This window comes from Salmo trutta, chromosome 37 (genome assembly GCF_901001165.1).
Source record: "Salmo trutta chromosome 37, fSalTru1.1, whole genome shotgun sequence".
NCBI lineage: Eukaryota > Metazoa > Chordata > Actinopteri > Salmoniformes > Salmonidae > Salmo > Salmo trutta.
The window spans coordinates 7,155,913-7,171,149 of NC_042993.1; the positions used below are offsets into that span (position 1 = coordinate 7,155,913).

Here is a 15,237-nt window from a genome sequence, read left to right on the forward strand (position 1 = left end):
GCAACCATATCCAGATTAGTGTTGCTGTTATCCAATACGTGTATGATATAGGCTACTGCACATTACGCACGACACATAAAAGCCCATAGACGTAGCTAGCTATATGCTCTCTTAGGTAAATAAATGAAACTAGTGTGAACTGTATTATTTTACTGTATTATATGGACTGGAATTACGCATATTGTTCAAACCACGATAAAGCAGAAGAGAACATGTGATTCGTGTGCAGCATAAATGTTGAAATATAATAGGGCCTATTTGTATAATTAGTAGGCTGACGCATATATACCTTTCATAATATTTCCCCTAATGTTATTAGCCTACTTCCTCTTTATTGTTGCTTCATTCCTTCCTCGCTTTCAACAGTTCAATGAAATACTTGTTGTTGTCCTCATCTTCATCATTCTAATGACATCCTTGAATAATATAGGACTAGAATTAGATGCAGAATGCTTTCACTTCTCTTCACGAAGATGAAATGGTAATGACTGAATAAATAACTGATATAGCCTACCGCTATCGCGCCCATTTGCTCTCCTGTCAAACTACCCGTGAGTTCTATTGGCTGCTATAATGCCCAGCAAGGTATTCTAGTCTAGTTTTTCCAGCATGGGATTGGAAGAGCTAAGGAACGTTTTTTAAGGAGGCCAGCAGAGCACAGGTGTGGGCGTATTGCGCAAGAGACATGGGCTGTACTGTAAATTAGACTCTTACTATGCATAACCCATTATTAATTAGCTAAATATAAGGCTATTACTGCATTGAATGTATTACCTGAAAGAGGTAGGCTAGGACATCTATATATATATGGCTATATATCAATCTAGAACAAGATGATCTATTTTGGATGCAATTTGAATGGAGTTGAGAGAGAGAACAAGACTGCGAGAGAGTGCTCGCACGTGCACTGATACAATGAAATGATATTTGAGTGATTGGCTGTTTTAAAACTCTGCAGCTGCAATAAAAAAAAGTATAATCTTTCCAATGAATAAACAAGGTGACCCCTGAAAACCAGATGTAGATGGGTAAATTAGACGGGCATTCGGTCTTTATATTACTGTAGCATAGGCTATGCTGCAGTCAATGTAGGCCTACCTGTCACAAGACAAAACGTTACCATGATGAAATGATAGTTCTACATGCATTGTGAACAGCGCTCCATTCTGAGATAGGATGTCTGTCCCCAACTTGAGTGTTGATTCATCATACAGACGCTGTAGAGAAGACCGATAGACATTGCATATAATTTAACAGTTCCATTTCACGCAATGCTGTTCATATAAATAATTTATTATAATTTACTGGTTTCTCACAGTTATTTATCCCGGGAAAGGGGAGTGGTTTTATCCCGGGAAAGGGGAGCGGTCAGGTAGGCTGTTTGGAGTGTCCTCTGGTATATTTACCCACCTGTGGACTTTAAATAACAGATTCACTGAGCTCCTCTACCCAGGGCTCTGGGTTGTCGTGGACTTTAAATAACAGATTCACTGAGCCCCTCTACCCAGGGCTCTGGGTTGCCGTGGACTTTAAATAACAGATTCACTGAGCCCCTCTACCCAGGGTTCTGGGTTGCCGTGGACTTTAAATAACAGATTCACTGAGCCCCTCTACCCAGGGCTCAGGGTTGCCGTGGACTTTAAATAACAGATTCACTGAGCCCCTCTACCCAGGGCTCTGGGTTGTCGTGGACTTTAAATAACAGATTCACTGAGCCCCTCTACCCAGGGCTCTGGGTTGCCGTGGACTTTAAATAACAGATTCACTGAGCCCCTCTACCCAGGGCTCTGGGTTGCCGTGGACTTTAAATAACAGATTCACTGAGCCCCTCTACCCAGGGCTCTGGGTTGTCGTGGACTTTAAATAACAGATTCACTGAGCCCCTCTACCCAGGGCGCTGGGTTGCTGTGGACTTTAAATAAGATTCACTGAGCCCCTCTACCCAGGGCTCTGGGTTGCCGTGGACTTTAAATAACAGATTCACTGAGCCCCTCTACCCAGGGCTCTGGGTTGTCGTGGACTTTAAATAACAGATTCACTGAGCCCCTCTACCCAGGGCTCTGGGTTGCCGTGGACTTTAAATAACAGATTCACTGAGCCCCTCTACCCAGGGCTCTGGGTTGCCGTGGACTTTAAATAACAGATTCACTGAGAGCTCTACCCAGGGCTCTGGGTTGCCGTGGACTTTAAATAACAGATTCACTGAGCCCCTCTACCCAGGGCTCTGGGTTGCCGTGGACTTTAAATAACAGATTCACTGAGCCCCTCTACCCAGGGCTCTGGGTTGCCGTGGACTTTAAATAACAGATTCACTGAGCTCCTCTACCCAGGGCTCTGGGTTGCCGTGGACTTTAAATAACAGATTCACTGAGCCCCTCTACCCAGGGCTCTGGGTTGCTGTGGACTCCATACTAGTGTCCTGTAACCTGGAAAAACACAGCAGTCCTCAAGGGATCTGGGAACATTTTAAATGTTTTAAAAACATTGCAACACCAATTCATGTCATCTCCTCAATTCATCTGATTACATTCAGAAATCATGTGATACTAGTGATGCATCATATGGCAGGTATAAGAAAGATGGCTTTTCTCACAGCTCCCAAAAAAGTTATCCAACATTGTTATCCAATATATCACAGTTCAGTTTTCTCTTAACTCTCAGCTCAAAAGTGTGCATGCAGAATCTAACAGCTATATAATCCCTCTGTCCATCCTTCTCTTGTCCCCGCTGGCACAGAGACGTGCTCCCTCTGTCCTCACTAGGCTGATACCGCTCCAGTTTGTCAGAGATGCCCTGCTACAGCCCTGCTACAGCGACCTCAGGCCCACAGACCTGTCAGAGCCTGAAGGATATAGAACACTTTTCCATTCTTTATTATTGTATTCATTACGTTACTCTGAGGACTATGTCCTGTCATGTGAATGAAAGAAAATTACACCTGAATCTGTGGGGAAGTTTTGTATCCATACATTTGTAACAGTGGAAATAATCTAATAATAATAATCTATAAAAGTATTATATTTGATTGTAGCATGCTGTGATTTTATAGCCATTAATTATGAGTGATTTACACAGATGTACACAATAGACAAGTACAGGTTTTATGGTGTTTGTAGCATGCTGTACTACAGTACTTATCTTAGTAAAGACACTCCTGAGGCTAACACTAAATATATTGATTAAGATTTGTACCATATTTCTAAAGTGTGTTGTCTCTTCCTCTGCCATCACTAAAAGGTGTAGAATGGTGTAATGCAGTACCAGTGATGTTCTGTACACTGTATCTGGTTTTATCTGACTAAATAACTTCCTGAAGCTAACACTGGTGTCCCCTGTCCGTATTAATACAGCATCTTACCAACATTTACAGTGCATGAAATGTGTAGAGTTAATGTCCAACAAGAGATTATTTGTGAAAACTCGTGTGCTATAGTCTATATGAGCTATTACTCATTCAATTAAATGTTTTTCTTCCAATTGTGGTTAATCATAAGTACATTTCATTGTACATACAACTCTACTTTTAACTCCCGTTAGATTTTGACTTGGGTCTGTCAGATACAAACAGCACAGAGAACTAGTTTGACATGTTTATTCACAGAAACAAACACCTGTTACAAGTAAAAACCACCACGACTGAAACACACGGAGCCCTTTACATGTCAGCACAGGCTACGATTACACTAAAATACTGCAGAAATACAAATGGTGGAAAAGTCATTTCAAATGCTTAAAAGAGAAATGTGATATTGAATATAAAATTCTGTCTTTAGTCACATAATATAATAAGAGACTACTGATATAAAAAACAACAAAGCAAAACCTGCTTTAAAACTTTAAAAACTTTAACCTTTACAAAATGTTCTGTGAGCTCAGTTGGTAGAGCATGGCATTTGCAACACCATGGTTGTGGGTTTGATTCCCACTGGGGACAAGTACACTTGCTGCTCTGGATAAGACTGTCTGCTAAATAACACACAAAAATGAAGCACCTAAAATACAATTAGCAAAGAGGAACAGTTCAACTGTTGTCTCTTTTAGTTACCAGACTCAAACTATCTGTGTGTGAGATCTATTTGAAAGTCATCTTTGAATAAACAGTATCTCGTGTGTGTGTGTGTGTGTGTGTGTGTGTGTGTGTGTGTGTGTGTGTGTGTGTGTGTGTGTGTGTGTGTGTGTGTGTGTGTGTGTGTGTGTGTGTGTGTGTGTGTGTGTGTGTGTGTGTGTGTGTGTGTGTGTGTGTGTGTGTGTGTTTTACACACTCTCATTCCCCTCCTCATAGTTGGGTCCAGGTGAAATGATGATGTCACCATAAGGTTCATCCTGCTGCACACAGAGTCTCCTGGCAGTTACCATCTCTGTAGAGACCCACACACACACACACCTGACTGTTACACACACACACACACACACACACACACACACACACACACACACACACACACACACACACACACACACACACACACACACACACACACACACACACACACACACACCTGCATTGTCTTACCCAGTAGGGTCCAGAATGAGTGAGTGACACTACTGCGTTGGGCCAGTGGGGGCAGCAGAGAGTGGAACAGCACCCCTTCATGATCCTCAAGAGGCTCTGTCACTGCGCTAGAGAAACACACAGAAAGAGGCAGAGTGAGTTCTTTAGAAGAAGAAATAAAACAGAAGAAGAAATAGAAACAGAAGAAGAAATAAAAACAGAAGAAGAAATAGAAACAGAAGAAGAAATAAAACATAAGAAGAAATAGAAACAGAAGAAGAAATAAAAACAGAAGAAGAAATAGAAACAGAAGAAGAAATAAAAACAGAAGAAGAAATTGAAACAGAAGAAGAAATAAAAACAGAAGAAGAAATAGAAACAGAAGAAGAAATAAAAACAGAAGAAGAAATAAAAACAGAAGAAGAAATAGAAACAGAAGAAGAAATAAAACAGAAGAAGAAATAGAAACAGAAGAAGAAATAAAAACAGAAGAAGAAATAGAAACAGAAGAAGAAATAAAACAGAAGAAGAAATAGAAACAGAAGAAGAAATAAAAACAGAAGAAGAAATAAAAACAGAAGAAGAAATAGAAACAGAAGAAGAAATAAAAACAGAAGAAGAAATAAAAACAGAAGAAGAAATAGAAACAGAAGAAGAAATAAAAACAGAAGAAGAAATAAAAACAGAAGAAGAAATAGAAACAGAAGAAGAAATAAAAACAGAAGAAGAAATAGAAACAGAAGAAGAAATAAAAACAGAAGAAGAAATAGAAACAGAAGAAGAAATAAAACAGAAGAAGAAATAGAAACAGAAGAAGAAATAAAAACAGAAGAAGAAATAAAAACAGAAGAAGAAATAGAAACAGAAGAAGAAATAAAAACAGAAGAAGAAATAAAAACAGAAGAAGAAATAAAAACAGAAGAAGAAATAAAAACAGAAGAAGAAATAGAAACAGAAGAAGAAATAAAACAGAAGAAGAAATAGAAACAGAAGAAATAAAAACAGAAGACAAAATAACTATAATTTGATGATGTAATAGCTAGATTATTACCCCAGTAGCTCTGCTAATAAATCAGCCAGGGGGATGTCCTCTGCGTCTCTCTCCAGCAGTCCCTCCTCTGGAATGTCCTTCAGTTTGGACACAGACCTGGGGACAGGAGACCTGAACACAACACAATATGACATTATCAGGTGTCAACTATGTAACTACCAGTTGTACACAATATACAACTCTCTTCCTCCCCTCTTCTCCTCCCTCTTTTCTCACCCTCTGCTCTCGGGTGTGTCCAGGGGGGAGTCCTCCCGGGACAGGTCTCTATCAGAGACCTCCAGGGACAGCGGAGACCGAGCTGGAGGAACACACAGAGTTAACATCTATCGTGAGATGGAGAGGGTGTACTGTCTGCAAGATGACCAAGCACAGGTCCCTATGTCCCCCAGCCTTATACGAATGATCTATGGAATTATACTACACTATTGTAATATCTTACTGGAAACATCCTGCTGGGACAGGCCTGACTCTGCGAACTCTCTAGGTACCTACACACACACACACACACACACACACACACACACACACACACACACACACACACACACACACACACACACACACACACACACACACACACACACACACACACACACACACACACACACACAGGGATAATTGTTGATACCATCATTGTCCAGTTATTAGGTGCACACGTGTAGTCCCCTAAAAAACTGTTTGATCCCGTCTCACCTCTTTTGAGCTGAGCTCTCCCTCCTGCTCTCTGTCTCCCTCCTCCTCTGCCTCCATCACTCTCTCTCTATCCCTCTCTCTCTCTGACTCCGAGTCTGTCTCTGTCCTCCCTACCAGCAGGGCCGAGCCAGTGAGCGCTGTGACGACCGCCACTTGTTTCCATGGCAACAGCAGCTCTGGAGGGAGGGCTGAGGAGGAATGGAGACCTAACATTATCTCAGGGTTGATTGAAGGCTGTTAAACAGTGAGAAAGAGAGAGTAGGAGTGTTGATACTCACTGGTGCATGGGTTACCAAGGAGATCAGCTGGAGACAGTGTTCTCTTAGAGGGACCACTGATTACAACCTGGATCACACACATCTTACTTACTCACACCTTCACTAACTGATTGACTTGTTTATGAATACTTTGTTCATTATTACAGTTTTGCGTGTATAGTTCAAATGTGTGTGTGTGTGTATGTGTGTCTGTGTACCAGGGGCCTGGTCTGTATGAGCGTGTTGTCTATCTGTTGCTGCAGTGCCTCCTGGGTAATCTGTGTTTCCTGGTCGATGAAGAGCAGCTGCCTCCTACGAGGTTGCTTCACTGGGGGAATAACATCCTGTAGGGTGGGGCTATCTCTCCATCTCTCCCTCTCTCCAGCCATCCCTCGCTCCTCTGGTTCACCGGGTGTGGAAGGGGGCAGAGGGACAGACACTGGGGTCCTCTCCTCTGCCAGTGCGGCAGTCATCTCCATGGGCAGCTCTGTCTCCTCGCCAGGCAGCACCGTGGGGTCCTCGCTGGATAGGGTGGTAGACGGCAGTCTGATAGAGGAGACAGCGGGAACCAAAGTTACTGTGTGTGTGTGTGTGTGTGTGTGTGTGTGTGTGTGTGTGTGTGTGTGTGTGTGTGAGTGTGTGTGTGAGTGTGTGTGTGTGTGTGTGTGTGTGTGAGTGTGAGTGTGTGTGTGTGTGTGTGAGTGTGTGAGTGTGTGTGAGTGTGTGTGTGTGTGTGTGTGTGTGTGTGTGTGTGTGAGTGTGTGTGTGTGTGTGTGTGTGTGTGTGTGTGTGTGTGTGTGTGTGTGTGTGTGTGAGTGAGTGTGTGTGTGTGTGTGTGTGTCAGTATACATTAACCTACCCAATAAGGGATCCAATGAGATCTCTCCTCCTCTCTATCTCTTCTGCTCTTTCTCTTTCCACTTCTTGTTCACTTTCTCCCTCTCTCTCCAAGTCCCCTTCTCCCACAGATTCTCCTTCTCTCTCCCTCTCTTCTCTCTCCCTCTCTCGCTCTGTCTCCATCTCTCCTGAAACACATACTCATGTTTACCTCTGCCCTGTGTACAGGGGGCAGGGACAGAGGATCATTTACCTGTCACTCACCCTCTGGGAAGTGATCTAATTGGTCCATTAGCAAGTCAATCATCCCCATGTTTTGATGTGTAACCTCAGCGAGCTCCGCCCCTTCAAACTGCCAGTGGGAGAGTTAGGAATAGAGAGAGATGGTTTAATTGGAAAGTTAGTCTGATTGACAGCTGTTCTGATTGACAGGCGTACCTCTGCTGAGGGGATGGTGACGGGTTCAGTCTCTATCAGAGTGATGGAGTCTGGAGACGCTGTGATACCTGGGATTAACGAGGGATAAGACCATAAACAACAATAAAGGAAACACAATGGATTACCATTTAACTCATGACCACACTTCCTTTTCTCCACTCCCTTTCCCCTTAATGTAGTAAACTCCCCCCTCCTCCCCCTCCTCCTCTCTCACCGTCCTGAGGGGGACTACCTGGACTCAGAAGCAGGGGGCGCTCAGGAGTGGCTTCTCTCCTAAACTCTCCACCCAGCTGACAGACAAGAAGAGGAACAAGAGATTAGAGAAAGACAAGATGTGTCAATAGAACACACACACACACACACACACACACACACACACACACACACACACACACACACACACACACACACACACACACACACACACACACACACACACACACACACACACACACACACACACACACACACACAGTCATTTGAGACACTGTCTGGTGTACCTGTATTAGCGTGTTGGGGCTGGGCATGGCGTACCCAGAATGTATTTCTCCAAAGAAGGGGTTTGCGGCCCACTCACTTTCCTCCAGGAGAGACAACACGTCAGGGAGAGAAAGAGCGTGTCTGAGTGAGAGAGGGAGAGAGAGATCCTAATTCATGGCAGCCATTTGTGTCAGTGCACTCGCCAGACGCCTCTCCCTCCACCAGGAAGAACATGAGACTTGAGAAACTGGGTTTGTTGTACCCACCTATCAGACTCATCCACATCAATCTTTTGGGCGGTTCTGGTCTTGGCTAGTCTGTCCAGAATGTGCTGGATCTCCTCTGGAAACACACATTCTATAGGTCAGAGGTCATAACTCTCCTGTCACACTACAGGTCAGAGGTCATAACTCTACTTTCAGCCTACAGGTCAGAGGTCATAACTCTCGTGTCACACTACAGGTCAGAGGTCATAACTCTCCTGTCACACTACAGGTCAGAGGTCATAACTCTCCTGTCACCCTACAGGTCAGAGGTCATAACTCTCCTGTCACACTACAGGTCAGAGGTCATAACTCTCCTGTCACCCTACAGGTCAGAGGTCATAACTCTCCTGTCACCCTACAGGTCAGAGGTCATAACTCTCGTGTCACACTACAGGTCAGAGGTCATAACTCTCGTGTCACACTACAGGTCAGAGGTCATAACTCTCGTATCACACTACAGGTCAGAGGTCATAACTCTCGTGTTACACTACAGGTCAGAGGTCATAACTCTACTGTCACACTACTGTCATTTCCACACCTTCTATTATCCCCTACATGCATAATCCCTCTGCAAACTTCTCTTTTCCTACTCACTCCCCCTCTCCTTCCCCTTCCCCTCCCTCTTACCCAGAAGCATCCCACACTGGCGGTGGTAGACGATGATGACACCATATTGGAGCTGGGAGGAGAGGTAGAGGGAGAAACGTGGGCGGGGCAATCCTGGCAGAGGGGGTGGGACTCGCACCAGCACATAGTCCATGATGTCATTACTGTAGGTGCACAACAAATGGGATATGGCATGATGGCATCAGTGTAGACTGCTATAGCACAGGGCTCAGAAAGGAATGATTTAAAACTAAATGTAGCCGTAGCCTATATTTATATACGTTTTCAATTGTAGAACACTAATGATAGCTTTACAAGAAAGCAAACGTTTTTCAATGACAAACAGGCAAAAGCAAACCCTCTCTTACCATGTTCGTTGGACATTGACTTTCAGGAAATCTTTTCGTGGGATCTTTATCCCTTTGGTGGCAGCCAACCTAAAATCACCACAGAACAGATGGACATTCCTATCATTACAGACAAATGGATATCAGCAATCAGATAGCTGGCCTGCCTTGCTTCTACTCTGTTTCACTGCACTGATACGGAAAAAACACTGGAAGCGTGTCATTTCTTTCTGAGCCCTGTGCTATGATTGGACAGTAATGACGACCGAAAACCTCTGAAGCGCCCTGATTGGACAAAAGTTGCAGAGCGAGCGCTAGCGGACTGCGAGGCTCCTCGGCGTGGAAATCAAACTTCTCTTTCAAGCTTCTCTAATAATTTCCGAGACGTTTAAACGTTTTTCATTTCGTGCGTCTCAGTTTAATTCTGGAGCGGCATTCATTGATGTGTATCTGTTGACAATGAGAAGCGCACAAATGTTTTCTTTATGTTTCCTATGTGTTTACCTGGTCTATCATTGTTATGTCTGGTCGTTGCACCTGTTCTCCTTTACATGACCCCAGACACTAGCAGCTAGATTTAACACAATTAGAAATATCAGAAAACCATTTCAGATAAATAGGATAGGCCTAACTAATATTAGAATAGTGTTGCATTATTATAATAGAGTTATAATTGTGTCTTAATCATTGCAAGGTAGGCCTACTACATTCATCTTTGATGAAGTAGTCTAGGCTGATTTAGCTACTGATCATCCACTAGGCTAGGTAGGCATGATAAACAGGTAATAGTCTAAATAGGCTATGCCCTGGAGCTCGTGTAGGATTATAAAAAAGTTACAAAAACATAATGAGAATCGAATGATCTATTATCACCATACTTCATTGAAATTGCCCCTTCATCCAAATGAAACGGTTCTAGCCGACATATCAAATATCAACCGCAATCTTATAGCAACTTGGCCTACTCACCATATTGTGGAGAAGCACCCTGTGTGACGATTCAAAACGCTTGGGGAGAAAAACATGACTGCTTCCTTACAAATTGACGAGCTAAATAAATCTAACTTTTAATTGAAATATAGAATGTAAACAGTTAGGCCTAGCTCTAAAATAGCATTTCTCGTACTGACTGACCTGACCAAGTGGATGTAGGAAAATAATGTATCTGATGCAAATACACTATCACAACTGCCAATGAGAACCGCCGCAAAGAACTGACAGAAATTGGGCGAGTTCGTTTTGCATGGCCCGGTACCCTGGGTTAGCGGATTAGCATATTTTAGACAATTCCATTGGTCCTAAAGTGAAATATCCACTCACCCAGAGCACCGGGCTACGCAAAACGAATACGCCCTTTTACAGACAAGGTTTACCATCGTCTGGCTCTTAACCAATAGACTCGTCGGACACCTGTTGACCTACTGAAGTGATGGGCATAGTGCAATCACATTTTACTCATCATATTTTCAATGAATGTGAATATTATGAACGTTGAAGTTTAATATGAACGTTTAAGTTAAACCACATTTATCAAACCCGACTCATTAAGGAAAATGTTCTTGATCTTTAAATAACTGAAAATCTTTTTTTGAGCATTATCTCATTCAACGATGGTAAGCAGCAACTCTTTTTCACTTGTCAATGAATGTTGACCCAGTCATCTACAGGCCTAGATCTAGGTGACCAAAAACAAAAAAAACATTAAACTGAAAATAGACCTAAGACCATGACAAGCCTATTATAATACATTCTCATTAAAACAAATGATCATGATCTTGAATTTTAGAAATAGAAAGCTTAATCATGGTCTTTGAAACCCATCAGAAATGTTTTAACGATTTATAAATTACCATGGACTACAGTGGAGGCTGGTTGGAGGAGCTATAGGAGGACGGGTTCATTGTAATGTCTGGAATGGAAATTATGGAACGTATCAAACATATGAATCCACATGTTTGTCTCCGTTCCATTTATTCCATTCCAGCCATTACAATGAGCCCGTCCTCCTGTAGTTTCTCCCACCAGCCTCCTCTGATGAGCTATATCTGAAGAGTTTGTCACGTTAACATGCTAGTCGGAATAGGAAACTCTGACATTTCCGACTTGCTTACTGGTTGTAGTTATACACGTGTCGTGTTCAACCAGTTAGCAAGTCGGAAATGTCAGAGTTTCCTAGTTCCAACTAACACATGAACACACCATAAATCCCCAAAAAATGTACATCTGTGTTTTTTTATCAGAAATGATTGGTTATGGGTGGGTACATTACATTACATTTACGTCATTTAGCAGACGCTCTTATCCAGAGCGACTTACAAATTGGTGCATTCACCTTATGATATCCAGTGGAACAACCACTTTACAATAGTACATCTATATCTTTTTTGGGGGGGGAGGGTAGGGGGGGTTAGAAGGATTACTTTATCCTATCCCAGGTATTCCTTAAAGAGGTGGGGTTTCAGGTGTACACAGACATGGGTACCTTCATGTCTGTGTAAAATATTACTGTTCTAAGATTTTAGATGCGTATGAAAATTAGCTTTTTTTGCAAAACGCTACAGATATATTGTTTAGCTGTAATGGAATGTTTGAATCCTGCTTTTTTTTAAATTACATTTTATTTAACCTTTATTTAACCAGGCAAAGCCCATTGAGACCCATAGTCTCTTTTTCAAGGGAGACCTGGCCAAGAATGCAGCAAGAATCCATACATTACAGAATTAAAACATACATCAATACAATACAATTCAACAACATGTGTACACAGGCAGGGAGGTTCCACTCAGCGCCTGTTCGATCTGACATAGAGCAAGTCTTATCTTAAGCCACTCCCATGCGAAACACAGGAGAAAAACTCCAGTTTTGGGGCAGAAAAGGGGTGCTTAGGTAGCTGTGTGTGAAAATCTTCACTGTTGAATCGTCCGGTTGAAAAATGTAACCCACATAGCTGTCACTCATATCTATCACACCATTAAAAGTATCAGGTGCATCACTCATATCTATCACACCATTAAAAGTATCAGGTGCATCACTCATATCTATCACACCATTAAAAGTATCAGGTGCATCACTCATATCTATCACACCATTAAAAGTAACAGGTGCATCACTCATATCTATCACACCATTAAAAGTATCAGGTGCATCACTCATATCTATCACACCATTAAAAGTATCAGGTGCATCACTCATATCTATCACACCATTAAAAGAATCAGGTGCATCACTCATATCAGTCACACCATTAAAAGTATCAGGTGCATCACGAAGAATGGCATCGATGGTTTTGTCATTGTGACCCAGACATGAAGGACACAATACACATAGTATTGGTCTAGGAAATAGGGCTGGGCGATATGGACAAAATATTATATCACAGTATTTTTTTTAAATTGGAAAGTGCTGAAATTTGTTTTGGTTGAAGTTGAATTGAACAGTATAAAACAATCAGAATGGAGAAAGACTCATTGAAATCACTTAGAATGTATGTATTGCCACCATAGGATCACTCACTACTCATAAAGAAAATGTACAACTTTTGTTATTCAAAAACTAAAAATACCGTCAAATACCGTCATACCGTCCAATTTCAAGAAAATACCGTCAAATACCATCATACGGTATTTTTAGTTTTTGAATAATAAAAGTTGTACATTTTCTTTATGAGTAGTGAGTGATCCTATGGTGGCAATACATACAATCTAAGTGATTTCAATGAGTCTTTCTCCATTCTGATTGTTTTATACTGTTCAATTCAACTTCAACCAAAACAAATTTCAGCACTTTTATCATTTCTGCATTTCCTGCACTCAATTGCAGTGGTGGAAAAAGTTCCGAATTGTCATACTTGAGTCAAAATAAAGATATGTTAATAGAAAATGACTCAAGTAAAAGTGAAAGTCACCCAGTCAAATACTACTTGAGTAAAAGTCTAAAAGTATTTGGTTTGAAATATACTTAAGTATCAAAAGTACATGTAATTAATAAAATATCAAAATATCAAAAGTAAAAGTATAAATAATTTCAAATTCCTTATATTAAGCAAACTAGACGGCACCATTTTCTTGTTTTTTTTTAATTTATGGGTAGCCAGGGGCACAAAAATGTTACGAGTTCAAAATGTAACGAGTACTTTTAGGTGTCAGGGAAAATGTATGGAGTAAAAAGTACAGTCTTTTCTTTAGGAATGTAGTGAAGTAAAAGTAAAAGTTGTCAAAAATAGAAAAAGTAAAGTACAGATACCAAAAAAAACGACTTAAGTAGTACTTGAAAGTATTTTTACTTAAGCACTTTACACCACTGCTCAATTGAGATAATTTCCACACTGCCACGTAGGGCTGCACGATATGGGCAAATAATCTAGGATTTATTTTTATTGTGGCCAATTGCGATTTGACTTGCGAATTAGAGCAAAACTGTTGGAATCATGGAAATATAATGACTATTCTAATTCTATAGTTAGAATATAATAGTGGGCACTTTGAATACAGTGTTGTTTGAGATGAAAACGAATTAAAATGCCAGGGAGGAGTTATTGTGACAGGGTAAGAACTAAAGTGCTGATAAGTGTTTCCTAGGGGACTCTATATAAACTTTGCATACATTGCATGTTTTCTTTTAGCTACTTCATGTAGCTAACATATTCTTGCTTTGCATAATTCCTCTTTGATTTAGAAGATACTATTACACAAACAAAATGCTGATTTAGGTCTACACCATCACTGGTATTATCAGGCTGTATTAGCTACCTACGTTTGCTCTTACTCGGTACATTTATTTGCTAGCTAGATATTAGCATTAGCGGCTAACAATTAGCGTTTCACAAGATTTAGGGCAACTTGCTAAGAAAATACAAACTAGCTGTTTGCTGGTGTAAGAAACACAAACTAATAGTGTCATTATAGATTGCTAGTGGATTTATATTAAGAAGCAAAGTGAAAACAGCATTGCTGTCGTCAACATTGTTGCATGTGCTGCACTGACAACGCAGACTGAACGCAACGCAAGTGTCTCGTGGTTGAAGAACATCAAATGCGCTCTTTGAGTGACAGGGGGCGTGGCTAGGTCTGTGTGGAAAGTGACACAGAGAGAAAGAGCAGAGAGGGATGACTCAAGTAGCGAAGTAAACTATATACTTCACATTACACCTGGCGTATCATATTTAACAAACCAAACATTCAAATACCGGTACAGAAGATAAAGTAAAAACTCAAACCGGTCCCTGCATTAATACCGGTATATCATAAAATACGGTATATTCCGCCCAGCCCTGCTAGGAGACATGTTTTCTTTAGAGTTTTCTGTGGTTTATCTCTCTTGAGGTTTCTTCTCACTCGTAATGTTCACAGGACATGCCTAAGACTTACTTATACTCGGGCAGACCTACCCGGAAATACGTTTTTCCTGTTCATTCTACAAGGGTTCACAAGCTCACTACAAAACTTCACAACTGTTTGAACTGTTCAAAAGTTCAAACTAAGACCACCCCGGAAATTACTTTTCACTTCAAAACATATTTTACTTAAAACACATTTTTAAAGTTCAACAAGTTCAAACTCTTAATGTATATGTGCCTCACTCTCAAATAAATAAGTAGTACTGGTTTTAAGAGGTCAACAAATACAAACTTCAAACACATTTTTACTTCTAAAAAAACATTTGCTCTATCAAATTAAATTGAATTGTATTAGTCACATGTGCCGAATACAACATGTGTAGACCTTACAGTGAAATGCTTGCTTACGAGCCCCTAACCGACAGTGCAGTTAAA

The 15,237-nt window shown here is 41.1% G+C and overlaps 1 protein-coding gene across 6 annotated transcripts; it reads right to left on the reverse strand.

The window, feature by feature from the left end:
- Positions 1 to 4,178: 4,178 nt before the first annotated feature.
- LOC115177237 (meiotic recombination protein REC8 homolog) lies at positions 4,179 to 10,666 on the reverse strand. 6 transcript variants are annotated; one of them, XM_029737839.1, is made up of 19 exons: positions 10,602 to 10,666; positions 10,437 to 10,475; positions 9,972 to 10,038; positions 9,489 to 9,557; positions 9,142 to 9,284; positions 8,515 to 8,590; positions 8,269 to 8,389; positions 7,983 to 8,058; positions 7,769 to 7,836; positions 7,595 to 7,682; positions 7,353 to 7,518; positions 6,712 to 7,039; positions 6,515 to 6,581; positions 6,237 to 6,442; positions 5,983 to 6,031; positions 5,760 to 5,841; positions 5,544 to 5,654; positions 4,514 to 4,620; positions 4,179 to 4,358 (listed from the first exon to the last, which is right to left on the reverse strand). In XM_029737839.1, the coding sequence occupies exons 5-19, from the start codon at positions 9,272 to 9,274 to the stop codon at positions 4,255 to 4,257; spliced, it is 1,782 nt and encodes a 593-aa protein (XP_029593699.1). In that variant the 5' UTR covers positions 9,275 to 9,284; positions 9,489 to 9,557; positions 9,972 to 10,038; positions 10,437 to 10,475; positions 10,602 to 10,666; the 3' UTR covers positions 4,179 to 4,254. The 6 variants fall into 6 exon arrangements, with proteins under 6 accessions (XP_029593699.1, XP_029593698.1, XP_029593696.1 ...); XM_029737838.1 differs by lacking the exon at positions 10,602 to 10,666 and having other exon boundaries at positions 10,437 to 10,591; XM_029737836.1 differs by lacking the exons at positions 9,972 to 10,038; positions 10,602 to 10,666 and having other exon boundaries at positions 8,001 to 8,058; positions 10,437 to 10,591.
- Positions 10,667 to 15,237: the final 4,571 nt, after the last annotated feature.